The sequence below is a fragment of the Engraulis encrasicolus genome, chromosome 13 (assembly GCF_034702125.1).
Source record: "Engraulis encrasicolus isolate BLACKSEA-1 chromosome 13, IST_EnEncr_1.0, whole genome shotgun sequence".
Taxonomy (NCBI): Eukaryota; Metazoa; Chordata; class Actinopteri; order Clupeiformes; family Engraulidae; genus Engraulis; species Engraulis encrasicolus.
Genome location: NC_085869.1, coordinates 8,519,940 through 8,542,439, shown reverse-complemented (window position 1 = coordinate 8,542,439; position 22,500 = coordinate 8,519,940). Strand labels below are relative to the sequence as shown.

Sequence of the window (22,500 nt, the reverse complement as noted above, 5' to 3'; positions counted from 1 at the left end):
TGGCTAGGAGTGGGTTGGGGGGCGGGGTCCCACTGTAGCTGATTGTGCATAGGGCCCAAAATGTGCTGCTGCTACGCCCCTGCCCAGTCATCATCTCTGCCTGCCTTTCTGGGCCAACCAGGCAAGTGCATTCACACATGCACACACTCATGCACTGACGCGCACACACTCATGCACTGACGCGCACACACAGACACACACACACACACACACACACACACACACACACACACACACACACACACACACACACACACACACACACACACACACACACACACACACACACACACACACACACACACTCACACACACATACAGTCTCACACAGAGAGAAAGGGCCTGGCAGGCCTATGACTTTGTTTCAGCTGGGCACATTTCCATTTCCATGGGAGAAAAAAAACATCCCACTTTAATACCACTTTGTTTGTATAGCCCCTTTCACTTCATAAGATACACACAATGACAACAACAACAACAACAACAATAACAACTACTACATGTTACATCATACTCTCACACTGGACAGGCAGCTAAGCTGGAGGGTGCGGAAGATCTTATAGGCTCAAATCCCATCATAGCAGAGAAAACATGTTAGTAGTACAGGGAAGCGGAAGACAAAAACGTATCAAAACAAACTGGCTATTTGCTCATAGGCAGCTCGCACCAAAGCGTGCACAATGAAATGAAACAATGAAATGACAGAGATTGTGCTGTGCACATTGACACTGATCGTGTTTAACTTGTCATGCATCAGTAGGGGGCAGCCCACATTGTAGAGATTAGTGTGTGTTGATGATAACAAGTCCAACAGGCGGACAAAGATTAGCCTGGTTCACACCAGACGGTGTATGTGTAGCTTCGGCGCCCCCTGGCGGAGCAGAGCTTCACACACTACCGTCTGGTACACAGCCATAGAGCACGCTCCGTCTCCAACCAGAAAATAGGCTGAGAATGTATTGCTTCTGCACGGCCTCCTCACCAACAAATTCCTTCAAAAACCTTCCTGTTAATCTTTAAAGAGTCAATATAGTCTCTAATCTGTCTTGTGACTCTTCAATGCGAGTTACCGTTTATATTTAAGAAATAAATGCTGGTTGGAGACGGAGCGTGCTCTATGGCTGTGTACCAGATGGTAGTGTGTGTAGCTCTGCTCCGCCAGGGGGCACCAAAGCTACACACACACCGTCTGGTGTGAACCAGGCTAGACAAAGATGCGTTCGTCTATGCACTCTGCCGCCTTGTGGACACAGGAGGGACTTACAATATATGGAATGCGTTTCAGACCGACAGACTGACATAACCTCTTATGACGCATCTAAAAAGAAAGAGAAGGAAGAAGCATTGAGTTAATATGCCATAATATGGCTCCTAAGTGGCAAAGAGCATGCGAGTGGCAGAGTCTCTCAGGGACATATTGTCTTTATTAGCCACTGTGACTGCTAGTCAGGAGCACTAGACTGTGAGATTGTTTATCAGAGTGGACGCGCACACACACACACACACACACACACACACACACACACACACACTGAAACAGACATAAACAAACGGAAGCACACACACGCACGCACGCACTCTCACACACACACACACACACACACACACACATGCGCTCGCACACGCACACACATACACACACACACACACTGAAGCAGACATACACAAACGGAAGTGTACACACGCACGCACGCACACACGCACACACACATACGCACGCGCACACGCACACACTCACACACACACACACACACACACACACACACACACACACACACTGAAGCACACACACACTCACACACACACACACACACACACACACACACACACACACACACACACACACACACACACACACACACACTGCACTCCGGTCCCCCCTGCTGGCCTGTGAAATGGAGTCCACTCTTCCCTCTAGAGGAGCACATCACTGGCGTAACGCAAGTACTTCAGGCCACCCTGCAAGCTACCAAGACTGGGCCCCCGACGAAAAAAGAGGACCTAATATCATGGGGAGGGTGCTCGTTTCTTCAAGTCAAGGGCCCATGTGGGCCCCCTGCTTTGTATGGGCCCCCCTGCCTCGCGGGGGCTGTGGGGGTGTACTTTACGCCCCTGGAGCACATTAGGCTGCTAAATTGGAGGAATAGATGACACCTCAGACCAACTGAAAAGCCTCTCTCTCTCTCTCTCTCTCTCTCTCTCTCTCTCTCTCCCCCTCTCTCTCTCTCTCTCTCTCTCTCTCTCTCTCTCTCTAAGGTAGAGGTAAACAAAGAATCTATATGATCAACAATTGAAAGATACAGTAAAGTGGAGAGAGAGAGAGAGAGAGAGAGAGAGAGAGAGAGAGAGAGAGAGAGAGAGAGAGAGAGAGAGAATCTGATTTAGAAAGTAAACAAGTCGATCAAAGCACGAGGAGGTCCCTTGCAGGAGATCCCTCTCACACTAAACCAGGAGGTCCCTCTCACACTCACACTAAAGCAGGTGATCCCTCTCACACTCACACTAAAGCAAGAGGCTCCTCTCACACTAAAGCACTAAAGCAGGAGATCCCTCTCACACTAAACCAGGAGATCCCTCTCACACTCACACTAAAGCAGGAGATCCCTCTAACATTAAACCAGGAGGTCCCTCTCACACTCACACTAAAGCAGGAGGTCCCTCTAACATTAAAGCAGGAGATCCCTCTCACACTAAATCAGGAGGTCCCTCTCACACTCACACTAAATCAGGAGATCCCTCTCACACTCACACTAAAGCAGGAGGTCGCCTCTCACACTGACACTAAAGCAGGAGGTCCCTCTCACACTAACACTAAAGCAGGAGATCCCTCTCACACTCACACTAAATCAGGAGGTCCCTCTCACACTAACACTAAATCAGGAGGTCCCTCTCACACTAACACTAAATCAGGAGGTCCCTCTCACACTAACACTAAATCAGGAGGTCCCTCTCACACTAACATTAAAGCAGGAGGTCCCTCTCACACTAACACTAGCAGGAGGTCCCTCTCACACTAAATCAGGAGGTCCCTCTCACACTAACACTAAATCAGGAGGTCCCTCTCACACTAACACTAAATCAGGAGGTCCCTCTCACACTAACATTAAAGCAGGAGGTCCCTCTCACACTAACACTAGCAGGAGGTCCCTCTCACACTAAATCAGGAGGTCCCTCTCACACTAACACTAAAGCAGGAGGTCCCTCTCACACAAACACTAAAGCAGGAGGTCCCTCTCACACTAACACTAAAGCAGGAGGTCCCTCTCACACAAACACTAAAGCAGGAGGTCCCTCTCACACTAACACTAAAGCAGGAGGTCCCTCTAAGCTCTATGTGCCCCTCAATAGTATTTTAGCAGTAGTATTCTGTTCATCTTAAAATTGTATACAGTAACGCTGTGCTTCGTAATTCAGCGTAGGAAGCTCTGTGTGCTGCTCTAGCAGTAAGTAATTATTGTAAATTTGAATAGTCTCTTAATTTTTAACTGAGTAATGAGACTTAATTTTATTCCACAGGTTTTATCTATCTTTTATCTACACACAAACACACACACACACACACACACACACACACACACACACACACACACACACACACACACATATATATATATATATATATATATATATATATATATATATATATATATATATAGGCTATATATTCTTTATTGTGTTGACTGTGATGTGTGTTTGTCTTGTGTGTCCTTGTGCGTCCTTATGCCACCACAAAAGCAAATTTTTCATTTCATGTAAGTTTAATAGACAATAAAGAAGTCTAAGTCTCTCACGCTAAAGCCGTCCCGAAAGGCCTTGTTGGTGCAGTATCTGGAAGCAGTTGGCTCCCCATGCCCATCCACGCAGGAGGCAGGAGGCAGGAGGCAGGAGGCAGGAAGTCCCCAAGGAGTCACGTCACGAAAGGCAACTGATTCCCTCAGAGAAAGTGGAATAGAGGAGAAGGTTCGCTCTCATTGATTCCCATTGTAGCCAGTAGGCTTTTGCAGTTCCTGTTGGGTGCCCACTAGGGGGCGAACGCAGGCAACAACAAAAAAAAACCCATTGACATCCATTCACTTGATTGCAAACGCCAAATAGACTACAGAATTACCGGTGTGTGAACCCCCTCTGGTTCCCCTTCTGTGGCCCCACCACTGTCACGCACTCCTCCTCCTCCTCGCCCTCTGTCGCCCTCCGGTGGTGGTGTGATTCATCACATGCCACGCCATTTCACTATGCACGGCTTACACACACGTTCTGTGATCTGCTGGGCAATCTCACATGGAGAAATCAAGTGTGTGTGTGTCTGCGTGTGCATGTGTGTGTGTGCGTGTGCATGTGCATGTGCATGTTCATGTGCATGTGCGCGTGCGCGTGCGTGTGCGTGTGCGTGTGCGTGTGCGTGTGCGTGTGCGTGTGCGTGTGTGCGCGTGCGTGTGTGTGTGTGCGGCGTTTGCGTGTTCCATGCTCAGCTATGGCTCATCCTTCTCACGTGGAGGAGCCCTGGTGCTCCTGCTCTAGTCTTATGCATGATTTAGATGGTCAGGTCACACTCACAGATAAGGACACTGCCTACCACCCTACCCTGCCTACTGTCTCTCTGTCCATCTCTCTCTCTCTCTCTGCCCATCTCTCTCTCTCTCTCTCTATGCTTGTCTGTCTCACTCTCTGCCCATCTGTCTGCCTGTATGTACTGAATGCATGCCTGCCTGCCAGTCTGTATGTACCGGTATCTCTGTCTGTTTTCAGTCTCTTCTGCTCATGTGCTGTGCTTGATGTACCAGCTGATCTGAGAGATCTTTCCATTGCTACCTCCATATACTCTCTCTCTCTCTCTCCATCTACTCTCTCTCTCTCAATCTCTCTCTCATCCTCTCTCTCTCTCTCAATCTCTCTCTCTCTCCATCTACTCTCTCTCTCCCTCTCCATCGTCTCTCTCTCTCTGATTTTTATGTTCTTATCTCATGTTTTCCTCCATCTCACCTCATGTTCTTTTTTAATTCTTTATTCCTTTTTATTTCTGTTCTATCATCCTCTCTCTCTCTCTCTCTCTCTCTCTCTCTCTCTCTCTCTCTCTCTCTCTCTCTCTCTCTCTCTCTCTCTCTCTCTCTCTCTCTCTCTCCTCTCATAACACATCTTCTTCATCCTCTCCTCTCCTCTCACCTCATCTCTCTGTTCCTGTCAGGATGTACTTAGCAGGTATAAAATATACATTAGACAGATTCAGACTGAGATGACGGCACAGCTCTGCTCAGCCACTCTTGTGCACCCAACCGAGCAGTTAACTCCAGACTGTTTCTAGGGGTCTTGCAGGACAAACCTGGCCAAATGGCTCATTCTTTTGAAACTCGGCTGTTGGTAGAGCCGAGTTTGTTCTCCCGGCAACCGTTGTAAATGCGTTCTATTGCAACAGTTGGGGACAATCCACTTGTCAATGCCAATACACTAGGGTTGGCAACTGCCGATGAAAAAAATACGGGACACTTCATCGTGGCGGAGGGTCTGGGGGTCCTCCCCCAGAAAATGTAGCATTTCTTAGATGTAATTTCATGCATTTTAACGCATTTTAACGTCCCGTGTCCCGTTTCAGTTCAATAAGGAACCCGTACTTTTATTTCTAAATACGGGACAATTCTGTATTTCAAGGGACGGTTGGCAACCCTACACTACATGTCAATACGGTTGTCAGGGTTTCCGACAACGGAGTTTCAAAAGAATGCATTACTAGCCCCGGCTGGATTGAATGTAATTTTTAAAGATGAGCCAAGCCACAATACCACACCCAAATAGAACAATAAAACACCCGAACAGCTTTTGACTACCACAAGCTGAGCTGAATTTAACACAGAATACTGCAATGTCCCTGCATAGGTAAAAGAGAGCCCCCCTGACTTTACATACTAGACAAGGGTGACCAGACATCCCGGTTTGACCGGGACAGTCCCGGTTTGGAGTTGTGTGTCCCATGTCCCGAGCGAACCCTCTCGGGACACAAATATGTCCCGGTTTTGGCTAACCACTACATTGCGCCATGTCTATCAGGGTAAATATATGGAAAAGATTACATGTTTGCCTGCCTCAATTAATGGCAGCCAGCGCTTGTATAGAAAGTCTGAAGGAGTCAGTTGCGATTTGTCATTCCTCCCTCTAAAATTGATTAGAATGTAGGAAATTGCATCTAAAAAATACACTTTTTTCTGGGGGAGAAGCCCCAGACCCACCCACAAAATATTGTCCTTCAGTCACGTTCAAAGTGTCCCGGTTTCAGACAACAAAAATCTGGTCACCCTATACTAGACAAGGAGAACATTTAAAACTAGAAGCAGCGCAGACCTCCGCCAAGGAAGCTGCTTGATAAAACATTTGACTATGTTACACCCTGTCTTTCTGTCTTGTTTTTGTAGAGTTAGAAACTGGAATGTTGCAAGTCAATTTGCGGTCACGAGGGGCATCTAGATGTATAGGCCGGCAATGATGAAGAATCTTAAAAAACGTCTTGGTTTCGGTTGGTGTTCCAGATCACCACCAGAATTTAATCATTTGTTCCTCGAGTCATTACCAACACCCCCACAAAGTTTCGTAAATATCCGTTCAATCTTTTTTGAGTTATGCTGCAGACAAACAAATAAAGCAAACAAACAAACAAACAAACAGACAGACAGACAAACAGACAAACCAACGCGACCGAAAATAATACCCTTGGCGGAGGTAAATATATATTTGCTTGGTTTTTAATGCCTTTATTGTGATAGGGAAATGAATCTAGCCTATGGCAGGACAGTAGTAGGAGAGAGAGATGAAGTAATAGGGCTTATTTGGAAGTCACCAAAGCTGGATTCGAACCTGGGTCCCTTTGTACTGTATGTACAGTTCGGGTACTCTAAGCAGTGTGTGCGATGAAGTGGTCTGCAGGCCTGAGGAAGATCCCACTGGTGGATGGAAACGTTGCCATTTGTATAATAAAGAAATAAAGTTTATATTTTTGGGGCTCATTCATTCCCAGTGTGCAGACCACTTCATCAGTCTGCCGCTTCTGTCTGCCACCTGGATTATTGTTTTGTGGATGTGCACACTAGGGGTGTAAATAATATCGAAATGTATCGATATATCGCGATATATTATGATGATTGTATCGAATCGCATCGTATCGTGGGGCATTCTTAAGTATCGAAAAAAATCGAATCGCAGGCCCCTGCCCAATAACTTATTAGAAGTGGAAAAGTAATTGGGAAGAAAATTGAATCGAATCGTATCGTATCGTGGGGCATTCTTAAGTATCGGAAAATAATCGAATCGTATCTCATCAAATAATGAGATATCGATATTGAATCGTATCGTCATGGAGGCTGTGATTTACACCCCTAGAGCACACCCCAACCTCCAAACTCCAAAAGCAGTGTCCCACAGCACCCACAAAGGAGGAGAACTTCTTGATAAGTGACCTGCATGGACGTGAACTGGACAGAACTCAAACCTGTGGTGTGTTCCTCGAAGTGAAGTTGTTAGCTAGTCAGCAACTTGGGTCGTTGCCAATGGAAAATTGCATAGCAAACAACAAATTAGCTAGTGAAGGTAGCTACTATGGTTTCGAGGAATGCACCCCTGTGTTGAACTGAGTTTGGTGCTGCTCACCTCTGGGCCCGCTCAGTCTCAGACAGATTTTACAGAAAAAGAGTAAAAAAAACACACACACACACGCGCAATGGCTTGTTTTCAGACTTAGATAACATAAAAGTTTATTCCAACATACACACACAAAAAAAACATAAACGTGTTTTGGCGTCAAACAGTCCTAAGCTAGTGAATGCAGGGTTTCTTTCTATGTCATCAGATGCCTTTAATTTGCTTCCAAAGCAGTATTTAAAATACTTTTTAAAAAATATTAATGTATCACTGACTTAACCCCTCAATTCTAATCCGATCCAGCAGGGTTATAGTATTTGGTCTTTTAACTGTCTCTCACGTTAACAAAAATAACAAAACAAAAGATAACAACAACAAAAACAGTTTTTATACCAACACAACTTTGTGAATGGCTAGGAATGGTTGAATCGGGAATATTTCCATCCAATCAACATCCATTAGCACAGTAATGAGACGGAATCTGATTGGCTGACTATGTAAGGAAAGTGCACAGAAGGAGAGGCTATAGCATTACCATTTGGTGAACAGGAGCATCTCGGCAGGATGTAGGAGGTTTTTTTTACTCTTCTATGTTTTATCAAAAGTGTGTGAGTGGGCAGGTGTATTGTCTCTGGTTTTATTATTACCACAAAAAGGGGAAAACTACGTCTGCCATCTTACCACCATCCTGACAAGCCATGCATTGCAGACCATGAGTGCGTTACAATATGCGACCTTGCCTCCTCCACTTGTGCTTGTCTCCTCGTACCAGGAAGTAATAGGTCATGATGACATCACTGACAACCGCATTATATTTCAATGTCTTACAAAAACTCAATTGTAAATTCTTTTTCTCATTTGCAAATGGGATGGTGAATGAAAAACAGTCCCTCAAAAGTTGTTGTGGCTAGGCTGACAGCTGGGAAAATGTATCGTTTTCTCCACGGAGGAGGGGTGAGGAGGCGGGACGAGGAGACAAGCACAAGTGGAGGAGGCAAGGTCGCATATTGTAACGTACTCCAAATTTACTCAGGCAAGTAGCACCCCTAGATATGAACACTAGATACCGCGTTCAACAGTCCTTTATATTGAAATGGATGGTCAGATCGCCACCATGTTTAGCCAAAATTTGATGCCATTAATTGGTGACAAGTCAATACGCAAATTATCCCATAGATGGCAGTAATGTGATTTTCAAAGTTAAAAGTCCGCACACTTAAAATCCTTTTTGTCTTTTATTATTTCATGGCTGGTTTACGTTTCGACTTCAACAGACTGTTGAAGCCGAAACATAATCCAGCCATGAAATAATAAAAGACAAAAAGGATTTTAAGTTACAGACTTCTCACTTTGAAAACTACAGTTGGACTTTGTCCTGCACCTTTTCCTGGGATGTGCACAATTGTCTCCTTCAACAGTGATATCTGTGAGAAATATCATGATGCACATCTAAGATGGCAGTGTCCAGGGTTGGGACAGGCCAAAGGGCTGACCATGGCATGATGCATCTATACTAGTATTCATATCTATCAGCAAAACCAGGATACGGCTGTGAAAATACGGCTGTGTGTCTTAGTTAGCAATGAGCTGTGGTGAAAGTGGAACCAGGCTACGGTAATTTCTAGTCAGCTGTGTCTTGTGAGAGAATGAGTGCGTTTTAATATGCAACCTTGCCTCCTCCACTTGCCTCCTCCACTTGCTTCTCGTCATGATGACATCACTGACAACAGCATTATATTTCAATATCTTGCAAAAGCTCAATTGTAAAGTCTTTTTCTCATTTGCAATTGGGATGGTGAATGAAAAACAGTCCCTCAAAAGTTGTTGTGGCGAGGCTGACAGCTGGGAAACTTTATCGTTTTTTCCACGGAGGAGGGGCCAGGAGGCGGGACGAGGAGACAAGCACAAGTGGAGGAGGCAAGGTCGCATATTGGAATGCACCCAATGTGAGTAGACAAGAGGAGTGCATCTTGTGGACACAGGGGACTGTAGCATAGGTGCTTCCTTGTGTTCTAGAAGTCCTTCTAGCAACACAGCAGAGATGTGACAGTCGAAGTTTAAACATAGTGGAGAAGGAAATAAGTCAGACAGGCAGACAAAGATGCATGCGTCTATGCACTCTGCCGCCCTGTGGACACAGGAGAGAATTACAATCTAAGGAACAGACCGACTGACAGACAGACCGACGGATGGACATACCCTCTTATAGAGATGTTCTTTTAGACGCATCTAAAAAATAAGTGAAGCACAACAGTTGTTTCAGACAACAATGGTCGCTTGCATGGACTCTGTAATCTTCAACTGTAGTTTTGAATCTGAGTAGTTAAAGTAGCAGCTCATTAAAAAATGTCCCCAGTCACGTGCAAGGATTTTTGTTGTTGTTGTTGATAAAGCCAGGCCTTTGCAGACCTGCGCATATGGCATAGCTTTAGATCAGGGGTCCCCAAACTTTTTTCTCTGGGGGCCACATTATCGTTTCTGACTGTGATCAGGGGCCGGGATCAATGTGGGCTGGGGCCGGGATCAATGTGGGCTGTATGCCACTGCCTGTTATAGCCATAATTTCTAGCACAAAAGAGTTCATTATTACAAGCGATTTGCAAAAGAAGTGAGTACTTCACATGTAAAAATAGCAAGGAAAGGTTAGAAAAATATGGTCATTGACAGTTTGAGTGATACAATAGATACAATATTTTAGCATTATTTTTTTGTGAGGATTGCTTCTTTGGGCCAGTGTAAATGGTGAGGTGCAGAGAGGTGGAGGGCCGGTCAAAGGGGCATGGCGGGCCGCATCTGGCCCCCGGGCCTTAGTTTGGGGACCCCTGCTTTAGATGAATGTTCGGGGAGTAAGGTGGCATCCAATCATCTGGAGAGATTCAGGTTAACACAGCAGAGGGAGGGCCAACAACATGGAGAGAAGAGGACAGGGGGGCAGTGCACTCAAAAAAGAGCAAAAAAGTCAGAAAACAAGAAAAAAAATCCTTTTGGTGTCCTCTTTTGAAGAGATCCTTTTTAGTCACCAGCATGTAAGCAGTTTAGTTTAATTGTTATCTTTTAAAAAAAACAAACTTGCACATTCAGTCTTTGTGGGCAACGTTTCTTAGGAATTGTGAAAAATCTGGTTGGACAGTGCAATAATGTGAACATTTTAAAAAGGTGTACAACATGGTTGGATTTTGTGACAGAAAGTCAATACTTGCTACTTCTCCCGTGAACTACCACCCAATCATGTGTGTGTGTGTGTGTGTGTGTGTGTGTGTGTGTTTGTGTGTGTGTGTGTGTGTGTGTGTGTGTGTGTGTGTGTGTGTGTGTGTGTGTGTGTGTGTGTGTGTGTGTGTGTGTGTGTGTGTGTGTGTGTGTGTGTGTGTGTGTGTGTGCTTTAGTGTGTGTGAGTGTATGTGTGTGCGTGAGCGTGTGTGTGTGTGTGCGCGTGTGCGTGTGTTTGTGTGCTAAGACTGTAGGTCTCCTGTCTGTCCTGTCACACGTGTGTGCGAGTGTGTGTGTGTGTGTGTGTGTGTGTGTGTGTGTGTGTGTGTGTGTGTGTGTGTGTGTGTGTGTGCGTGCGCATGTGTCAGACGGTGGTTTCGATGTTCTCTATGATCTCTACGAGGGACTTGGAGGGCGAGAGGAGTCCGCCACACTCCTCCTGATCCTGGTCCCAGCTAGCCGGACTAGACTTCCCATCAGAGCTCAGCCTCTCCTCCTCCTCCTCCTCCTCCTCCTCCTCCGCCCCTCTCACTCCCACCACCACCTCCTCTTCCACCTCCTCACACGAGTCCTCCTCGCACGACTCCAGGAAGTGCCCTCCGATGGCGTTGATCCCAGAGTCCTCGGAGGAGGAGGGGGAGGAGCAGTGGTCCATTTTGGGGCCGTTTTTGGCTTTAGGCTCCTCCTCCAGAGGGGCGGAGCTCTCCAGCTGTTGCTCCTTTTGATTGGATGTTGGATGCCTCTGCTGCTGCTGCTGTTGCTTCGCGTGATTGGCTACATGATGTTGCTGCTGCTGCTGTTGCTTCGCGTGATTGGCTACATGATGTTGCTGCTGCTGCTGCTTCACGTGATTGGCTGAATGATGCTGCTGTTGCTGCTTCACGTGATTGGCTGAATGATGTTGCTGCTGCTTCACGTGATTCGCCGAATGATGCTGTTGCTGCTTCTGATTGGCTGAATGATGCTGTTGCTCCTTCTGATTGGCTGAATGCTGTTTCTGCTGCTTCACATGATTGACAGTGTGATGCTTCTGTTGCTGTTGCTTTTGATTCGTTGCATGGCGCTGCGGTCGTTCCTTTTGATTGGCCGCATGGCGCTGCTGCTCCTTCTGATTGGTTTGATGGTGTGGTGAAGGGAGGGACCTAGAGGGGGAGGGGGAGGTGGAGGGGGAGGGAGCAGGGGCAGGAGGAGTTGCGTGAGGGTGCCGGGGGCACTGTCGGGCGTGTGGATGGCGGTCACATTGTCGGGCGTGTTGATGGTGGTGGTCATGATGGTGTTGCGGGTATGGGTGGACGTTGACGTCCACATACTGCTGGAGGTGAGGATGGGCACACTGTTGGGCATGGGCAGTGTGGGGGTGGTGAGGTTGGAGCTGAGGGTTTGGGTTTGGGTTTGGGTGTGGGTGGGGGTGGGGGTGGGGGTAGGCACAATGTTGTTGGGCGCGAGGATGAGCAAGGCTGTCCTGGGGATGGGGGTACGGCTGCACGTGGGCACCCTCTTGTGGGTTCTCATGTGGGTGTGGGTGTGGGTGTGGGTGTGGTGGGTGCGGGCAGACACCCTGATGTTGGGCATTGAGGTCAGGTTGTGGTGGGTGCTGCGGGTGAGGGTAAACCCCCTGTTGTTGTGGGTTTGGGTTGCTAACATGCGGGTGCAGATGTGGTTGTGCGTCATGTTGCGTGTGTGGGTGTGGGTGTGGGTGTTGGTGCGGTGTCTGCGGTGGCTGCTGCTGCTGCTGTTGCATGCTGGGTAGTGGCGGTGGCACTGGCGCTGGTGGCGGAGGCTGCATGTCCACGGGCACCATGGGAGGCGGCCGCTGCACGTAGCACATCTTCCCGTTGATGCGCTTCACCACGTAGTCGTCCACGAACAGGTCGGCGATGACGCAGTAGCGGGCCGCCTCGGGCCCGGGCGGGGGGCGGAACCAGGGCGCGATGCGCATGAAGCGGTCCGTCAGCGAGATGGAGAGGTCGACGGTGTCGGTCTGGTCGGACGGGTGCGGAGGCACTGTGGTGCTGGGAAGCTGGCCTACCCTCGTCATCGGCTGGTACACATATTTACCTGAAAGCAAACACACACACACACACACACACACACACACACACACACGCACACACGCACACACACACACACACACACACACACAGGTTAGAACTGAACACAGAAAATACACATACAGTACACACACATAGACGAGCAGCACTCCTACCCTGGTCATTGGCTGGTACACGTATTTACCTGCAAGCAAACACACACACACACACACACACACACACACACACACGCACACACACGCACACACACGCGTTAGAACTGAACACAGAAAATACACATACAGTGCACACACACAGACGGGTCAAAGACGTCCAAAATGAAATTGTCCTTCAGTGTAACGGATACCTTCTGCTGACTGTAACTGTAAAAAACATGACTCTTTATTTATTTATTTTTTCCAGTGAATTCACGAAAGCCTCGGCTGTCATCCATTCACTTGAAACAATTTAAAAATCATGTTTTTTTTTTACAGTTACAGTCAACAGAAGGTATCCATTACACTGAAGGACAATTTCATTTTGGATTTCTTTGACCCAGACGAGCGGCACTCCACCCCTGGGCATCGGCTGGTCCAGTGTTTCCCTGCTGAGAGTCGGACAAACTGAGAGAGAGAGACCATATTTCCTTGCTGACACCAAAGAAAGTGGATCTAACAAGAAGCACCATTTTGTTTCTTTTCCGGTATCCACTTTATGTCGGGTGAACGCCCCCCTTAGGAGACCTTCGATTAGGAGACCTTCGAAGTCCTGAGGCTGAGAATCAATGAAGTCCCCTTAGCGCTGTAGATGGCGGTAGCGCACCTCAAAAAGAGAAGAAGAAGTAGGGGACAACGCCCCCTTAGGAGACCCAACTTGAGCACACTCTTTTGCATTGAGTCTGCATGTTTTGTGATATCTTGCTCTCATTCAGTATTTTTGCCGACACACACACGCATATACAAATGAGTGCACATATTTGACACACAAAAATGCACAAGTTAGTGAAGAGAAGGCGGTAGAGGCAGCATAGGAAGGGATAAAGTGAGGAGGAGGAGGGAAGACAAAGACGAGGATGAAGGTTGTGGAACGGGAAAGATGAAAAGGGAGGAGGAAGAGGAAGCTTAGATGTCGTCCTCCTGAAGTCTCAACTGATCTAATGCCTGTAAATACACAATAGCATTTTCATAGGCTAATACATAATATACATTCAGGGCATCTTTACTTGAATTATCTTCAACAACAGAGCACTTGGCTTCCACATGAAAGGACCAAAGGAAGCATCTTCTTCAAAAGACACATGTACAGCATACCAGAGCCAGTAAATGATTTGAAACGTGTCACTACAGGGCCGGCCCGAGGCATAAGCGAACTATGCAATGGCTAAGGCCCCCACGCCAGCAGGGGCCCCCCATGAGCAGGAAAGTTCGAAGAAGAAATGAACTCTGCACCATTTTCACGTACCACTTTTAATTGCAAAAACCCTACAATAAACACAGAATGATGAAGAGTAATAGTTTTGAAGTGAAACTAATGCAGTGATAAATGGCTTTCTGCTTGATCAATTTTGCTCCAAGGAGTGCAGTACATAATGAGTACACTACAGACATCCTACCTATGTCCTTAGCTCCAGACCCTCCAAGTAAATGAAGCTTATGAATCATCCAATGCTGATGGTATGGGGGGCCTCGGATGAAATTTTTCTTAAGGCCCCGTAAAGGCTTGACCCGGCCCTGGTGCCACCTTTGTGAAGAGAATGCCTGAGAGCACAAAAGGACCCCTTATGCCGCCCGGCCCCACGCACCTATTTTCAACCATTCAGGTTAAAAATTCAATCTTCTCTGAGCACTCACTCCATCCTCCTGGTACCGACAATCTCTCTGAGTCCTGCCTGCAGCCTGCCTTTCCAACCCACAGAGTGCGTTACAATATGCGACCTTGCCTCCTCCACTTGTGCTTGTCTCCTCGTTCCGCCTCCTGGCCACAACAACTTTTGAGGGACTGTTTTTCATTCACCATCACAATTGCAAATGAGAAATTACAATTGAGCTTTTGCAAGATATTGAAATATAAAGCTGTTGTCAGTGATGTCATCATGACATATTACTTCCTGGTATGAGTGGAAGTGGAGGAGTCCAGGTTGCATATTGTAACGCACAAGTAGAGGAGGCCAGGTTGCATATTGGAACGCACCCACAGTGGTGCTGTAAAAGTGCTGCAAAGTCGAGGCGCTGAGCACAGCACCAGGTCGGCTGGGCGGGAGAGACACAGTAGCTACCGGTATTTCAATAATGAAGCTAGCAGAGACAGTCGACTCCACGGCTGGACAGGCCATCTGGTATAGCGGGCATTTTCCCGGTGGGCCCCGCACCCTCGTGGGCCCCTTTTTCCACACAATGTTTACGTTTCTGAAAATAGGGGCCCACGAGGATGCGGGGGCCACCGGTGAGTCTGTTCTGCGCCGCTAATGAGGGGCCCCTTTAAGCCAAAAGTGCCCATGCAGGCCCCATTTCTCCACCAGTCCAGCCCTGGTCGGCTCTTTCACATGTTCCCTCCTGAATGGGAGATGGATTTTTTTTATTATAGATGGAATAGAGATAGAGAAAGTTTTTTTATTATTATTATTCCATGCCTGAAACAAAATGGGACATGCAAGCTGAGCAAAAAAAACGTCTCTGTCTTTGTAACCACTATGCTGCCCAGTAGGGCTGTAACGATATTGTATCGAACTGAGAAATCGTGATACACAGAGTCACGATACTGTATCGTGATACAAGGAGGCAGTATCGTGATACGCCCTTTCAAAGTTTTATTACCCATTAGTCCAGAAAACAACCTTATGATTTGATGTGATAGTGTTTCCAAACTTCAGTGGAGATGCATTTCAGAAATCGTGGGGTGTATCGAACCGTAGGTCAAAAATCGTGATACGAACCGAATCGTGAGTTGAGTGTATCGTTACAGCCCTACTGCCCAGTCATGTAAGCTTAGTCTTAGCCCTGCATGTGATAATAGTTTGTATGCGATATGGACTGTACAAGCTTAGCTCGTTTTTCCCTTGTCATGTAATTTGCCAGCTTTTTCTTCTGTACGCTTGGCTTGGCTTCCGACACCCAGGGTGCATTGCAAGCACGGGCTTCTCTGCATGCCGAGCTGCAACTTAATTACATAACCAAACCCCAGAGATGTTCCCCTCAGCGAAGCACAAGGTGAGAGAGGAGGATGGGTGCAGCGCCGTGTCATGTCGATGTGAGCTACCTGTGTTGAGCTCGGTCGAGGCGAGTTAAGCCATGACAACACACTAGTGATAGTGACCAGTTTCGACCGCACTGGTCGTGATACACAGTAAATTGTGTAGTGTTAAAATAACACTTAAAGAGTTAAAATTAACACTGTTCTAGTGTCTATTTGGTCCTGCTCCAGATCAGTGTTAAACACTGGTGTTAGATTTATAGTGTTAAGCTAACACTATAAAGAGTAAAGCAGTTTCGGGGAGCACCCTACTAACAATTTTTAGTTCTAAGAAGGTTCCTGGAACACAAGCCCTTGGTTCCAGTTTAGTTCTGGGTACGTCCCCAGAGAGTCATGTTTGGTTATTTTTCCGTTCTCACTTGGTTGGCAGGAAAGTTTAATTTTCGTTCCTAGAATGTTATATGTGTAGTTCCCATTCCGTTCCCTTATTGTTCTCTCACCGTCACTTTATTCCTGTTCATGTCATGTTTGTTCCCTTGCCATTCCCATGGTTCCCTTAACCTTGTTGGTTGCATATTTGGTTCCTTAGACATGCTCCTGATGTTCCCCCAACCTTGTTTATTATTGTGAATGTGTTTTGGTCCTGCCCCACTATCTCTCACCATAGTTGAGGTACCCTGATCATGGTAATTAAGCACCTCCCATCCTCCACCATGACTGAAACACCCTGCGCCTGGCATCAGTTTGCCACACTGCTCTCTTAAGATAATGTTTAAAGTTGCTGAAAACATGTTAAATGTCTATATTTTATATATCAGTCTATGCTGCACTGCAGCACAATGTGAGAGAAATATCAGCTGAGCAGGTATGAACACAATCTAGTAGGGATTAATACCAAATGTTTTCCTTAATGAAGTTTAAAATATATCCATACCATCTACATCAAGTGCACAATGGAGCAAGCAATGTAACATGTGCTGTTACTGACTAGTTCACAAAGCAAGGCACAAGATGTAGCTAACAAATGTCATAAGCCAAAAGCGCCTTTAGCTTGCTTGCAAACATCAAGGTCACAATGGAGCAAACAATGTAACATGTGCTGTTACTGACTAGCTCACAAAGCAAGGCACAAGATGTAGCTAACAAATGCCATAAGCCAAAAGCGCCTTTAGCTTGCTTGCAAAGCAGGTAAACAAGCGCTATGCTGTGCCATGCTGCCCAGCCAGCAGGCAGGCAGGCAAATATTTAAAACACTCTGACAGTCCAGGGTTATATACAGGCTCAAGAGTACCATGTGACCAGATTGATTAGGAGTTTTCCAGGTGCAAGCAATTGAATCATGATATACCAGCCCTAGGTAATTAGGTTTGGCCAGGCGCTGATTGACAGATTGGTTGTGAGGGGCCTGCTTGTTACCGGCAAAGGTGTAACAAGTTCTCAAGTTATTTCTTTCACTCAACACATCTTTTGTGTGATGTTGTGTGCACAGCCAAACCTTAGATCAACCCAACCAAGTTGAGTTAAATGAATGAAATGGAATTTAAACAAAATTAAATCTGGAGGAAATACTGTTACTAATATGTAGACGTATATGATTTAATCGGGTGGACAGTCATCATTGCTTATGCTCTGAACAACACAGTATAAACAAAGTTGGGGGAACATCAGGAGCACGTCTAGGGAACCAGACGTGACCAGACCTATAATGTAACCATCAAGGTTATGGGAACCATATGAGAACGATGAGGGAACAAACATGAAAAGCAATAAAAGTACAGTGAGAGAACGGCGAGGGAATGGAATGGGAACCACACATATATCGTTCTAAAATTAAACTTTCCTGGCAACCCAGTGAGAACCGAAACAGAACCAAAAATGACGTATCCGAAACGTATCCAGAACCGAACCGGAACCAATGGCTGCTTGGTTTTTACTGTAACCAAAGGGAACGTTTGTAAGTGGTAGATTTTGGTTTGGTAATAACCCCAACCTTTAGAGAACCAAAAGTCAAACGTTTTCTTTACGTTCTCTGTTACTAGGGCATACAATGGCGCAGACAAACTCCATCACCTCGAGGAGGCGGGGGCTCTCTGGAGTACTTCTAACTCCACACAATTTAACAACTTCATTTGTCACTGACACTGGAGAGCATCTCACTCCATTTGGTGTTGGAATTACTCCAATAGTGTTAATAAGCCTTAACACTGCAAAATTAACACTGGCAAATTTACTGTGTAGTGACCAGTTTCGACCGCACTTCAAAGCCCTGATGAAGACCAGTGCGGTCGAAACATGTTGGCTTTTTTAATCATGTTTTAGCCCTATGACAATAAAGGCTTTTTAATGGACTTCCTCTTTTTCACCTGGAGTTGCCTGGATTTTTCCCTTTTTTGAACTCTCACAGGGCATTGTAGAGCATGAAGAAACATGCAAAGCTGTGGTTTACACACACACAAAGTGTATTTACATGTATACACATTCTTATGAGATCTTGCACCAAGCCATTACAACGCACTATCGTAGCACCTAAAGGGGTTATGGTCTTGGTTTGTGTTCAGGCTTCTGTATGTTAGGCTAACAGCCCTGCTCATCTAGACAATGCAGAGCACCTCAACACAAGACAAGAGGAGGAACACTTCATTGGTTCTGTTCTGTTATGTTGAAAAATTGCATTGCTGCTAAGGGTTTAACAGAGGAAAAAAGCACACACACACACACACGCATGCACGCGCACACACACACACACACACGCACACACACACACACACACACACACACACACACACACACACACACACACACACACACACACACACACACACACACACACACACACACACACACACACACACACACAAAGATGTGCATATCTGCAACTAAGCTTCAGCTATGTCATTAATAATGGAACTGAATGAGATACTGTAGAGGGCGGAAAAAATCTTTATACAAGTATATTGCAAGATCTATTGTCTAACTCCCCTGTATGGTCATAAAGGAGATTTATCGTCTGAATTAAAAAGAACTGCACTACGCGCAATGTATACTGTTACTCCAGAGACCTCTAGTTTTCAAAGAAAAGCTTTGCAGGTGCAAGCCTGGGTTGCTGCTTTGTTAAAGGCGCAAGGTGTAGAATTCATTTAGTCCTGTTAAACTTTCTCGTGACAAACTGTACAAAATCTGTATGTCTTTGTATGTGTCTTGTGTTTTGTGTTATACTGTCTTATGCGTCCGGCCAGCGGATTTTGGCAGTTAAGTGGTTAAGTGTCTAGAAAAGCGCTACACAAACCTATGTGTTGTTGTTGTTATTGTTATGAAAATACAAAAAAATGTCCAACATGTACAGTATGCTTTCAAGTGCATTATATAGCTATGGTAGCTTTTTAATCTTCCAACATCCACCCACGACTATTATTTACAGTAACATGTCACAGTGAAAGTTAGAAGCGTATCCGGTACGGTATGTCCCTAATGGGCCACCGTACTGTATTTCAAGACACAACATGGCTGCAGAAAAACCCTGTCCAATTCACACAGATGCAGAGCTTCAAAAGCAATACAAATACTTTGTATTGCTGTGGGGTAATGCATATTGAAATAGGATAACATGAAAACTATAGCTGTGAAAACATACTGTTTTTTGATGTGGCCCTTTCATGTTGATATGATCGGCCTACTTCACTCCTACTCGGAGTTTGCTGAAAAGGCTTAATTACATCATAGTATTAGCCACAGTGCTGTCATTCCCATTTTGCTGAGAATAAGGTTATAACCAGGGCTTTGAACCGGTTCAAGGAACGAAAACGAAAACCGGGAACTTTTTGTATTTTACAGGGAACAGAAACGAAACCGGAAACGTTATTATTTTTTATGTTCTGGAACGGGAACACTTATTTAAAAATAATGGTAACCGGTTAATACCGGTTAATACCGTTCCTCAAACAAAACAAAAAAAGTACTTATTTTCCTGTTACCATGACAGCTGAGGTTCACATCCTGTGTGACATCAGACACTGAATGGAGTTAGAGCTGTGGATTACAAAGTCTCCACTCCACATCTTAAATAAGAGAAACCACTGTCATACAATACGTTATGGGCATCCATGGCCGCTTCAAATATGCACAAACTCACAATGTCTATCATAGCGCTCCCCGTGACCCAAGTCAGCGTGGAGCACACATTTTCATCATTGAGGTTTATTCTCTGCTTCTCCGCTTAGGTCGTCCCAATGACAAAATTCTGGAGGATATTCTTTTCATCCTCTTGAATAAACAGTTTGGAATGTAGGCCGAGTCATTTGCACTTCCGTCTTTCTTGGTTAATTAACGTCAATTAGGCCTATGGGGAGTAATCAGCTGACAGGAACGAAATTAACCGTTCCGGGAACAATATTTTTTTTGTTCTAACCGGTTCGGGAACGTCAGTTTATTGGTGGAACCCATAACCGGAAACGTTATAATTCCGTTTCTGTTCGGAACGGAACGTTTGGAAAAAAATAACGGTTCAAAGCCCTGGTTATAACAGAGGCTCTCCATGAGTAATAGCCATGTTATACACTGGTCCACTATCTCCTATCTAAGCACAGACTGCTGAAATCACTCCTAGGAATGGTCATATTGTAAATGTTGCGGTGTCAATGCAACACATAATGTCTAACTTGAAGATTTAACATCGTGTAGGCCTATGTAAGTTTAAGTGTTGAATTAACACAGGGCAAGTCACTATATTTCAGCACTTCCGATTAGTTGCGCACCTATAACAAATGCCCCTGACATGCCTCTCTACAAGGCTGTACACCCTTGGTGATATCAAATTAAGCAGGAGGACCACTCTGGCTTTCAACCAAATAGTGACATCTTGACATTTGACCAATCAACAGTGGCCTCGAGCCTGACAAACTTTTTTTTTTCACTCGGGAGTTGAAATGTGTGTGCCTTATAAAGGGTTAAAACGGTCCCCCTGAGTGTGAAATTAACACTGCAAAATGTTTACTTTGCATGCAGGTGGAAGTCTGCACCGCTGCCGCTGCCTCCCTGCCTTGTTAGGTTCAAAGTCGGAGCCTTTAATCTTTAATGGGGCTGTCAATAGAGGATCTGCTCTGCAGGAGCTCGGCCTCCACGCCACAGCTGAATGCAAAGCAGCTAAGCAGACCTGTCCTGACCAGCAAGATGGAGAGCTATTGCCTCTCTGACACTAAATAGTGCTTGCTGATTGGGTCGTAAACTCACTCCATGGCACCCGGCTTGTTTGCTCTCTTCTTTTTCTCTCTCGCTCTCTCTCTCTCTCTCTCTCTCTCTCTCTCTCTCTCTCTCTCTCTCTCTCTCACACACACACACACACACACACACATACACACACACACAGAGCAAATTGCACTCTCCTGCCAAATGGGAGCTGGCTCAGATGTCTGTGGAAGTTAACTGCTGTGTTGGTGGTCTCAGTTTAAAAGGTATATGGAGAAAGAAAAGCCCATTTTGCCACTAGACCTGTGTACATCAACCATGATTATCAAAATGACTTGAAATTGATTTAAAGGGACACTGTGTGAGATTTTTAGTTGTTTATTTCCAGAATCCATGCTGCCCATTCACTAATTTTACCTTTTTCATGAATACTTACCACCACCATCAAACTCTAAGTATTCATTATGACTGGAAAAATTGCACTTTTCATACATGAAAAGAGTTATCTTCTCCATGGTCCGCCATTTTGAATTTCCAGAAATAGCCATTTTTAGCTGCAAAAATGACTGTACTTGGACCATACTGGAAAATATGTGTTTATTACTTAGTAAACTTTCGTGTAAAGATCAAATTTGGCAATAGGCAACCCAGTTTCAATGAGCAGCATAGTTGCAGTACCTTTTTTGACCATTTCCTGCAAGGGGTGCCTTTAAAACACAACCTTCATAACTGCCAATCGCGACTAAGGGGTATTTATGGAATATGTAAAATAGAAATAGAATATATATCCTTTCATTGTCATTATACTCAGTACAATAGGATTTTAAACCTCCCTACAAGGTGCACAGTACATACAACAGTATAAACTCATAAATGATTGTACCAATAGTGCTACGAAAACTACTACCCTATAAGGGCATGTAGTATACAAACTTTGAGTACACAGACAGACAACAGGCAACAGAGACTACAGTTAGTTTATACGCAGACAGACAAACAGACAGACAGACAAACAGACAGACAGACAGACAGGCAGACAGACAGACAGGCAACACAAACTTTGCCACTCTGCCGGAGGTCAGGCTCTCAATGGCGGAACGGTAAAAGGTCACCTGTAAGCTCGTGTCTAATTTGTATTTCTTTAGCACCCTCAGGAAGTGCAGTTGCTGCTGGGTCTTTTTCATTTTACCAGAGCTGAGGTGTTTGTCAACAAGGAGAGATCAGCAGAGATTTGGGCGCCTAGGAATTTGAACCAAGAGTCTACTCAGTCCAC

At 45.6% G+C, this 22,500-nt stretch overlaps 1 protein-coding gene across 1 annotated transcript in view; it reads right to left on the bottom strand.

Moving 5' to 3' along the window:
• Window positions 1-11,191: 11,191 nt before the first annotated feature.
• The window catches only part of LOC134461725 (probable serine/threonine-protein kinase DDB_G0280133), a 61,006-nt gene continuing 49,697 nt past the window's right edge, over window positions 11,192-22,500 (bottom strand). Inside the window, exons 3-5 of the mRNA XM_063214601.1 lie at window positions 12,314-12,885; window positions 11,384-12,199; window positions 11,192-11,344 (exon numbers count right to left, since the gene is read on the bottom strand). Coding sequence (XP_063070671.1) covers window positions 11,192-11,344; window positions 11,384-12,199; window positions 12,314-12,885 — 1,541 coding nt within the window. The remainder of the gene's footprint in view (window positions 11,345-11,383; window positions 12,200-12,313; window positions 12,886-22,500) is intronic.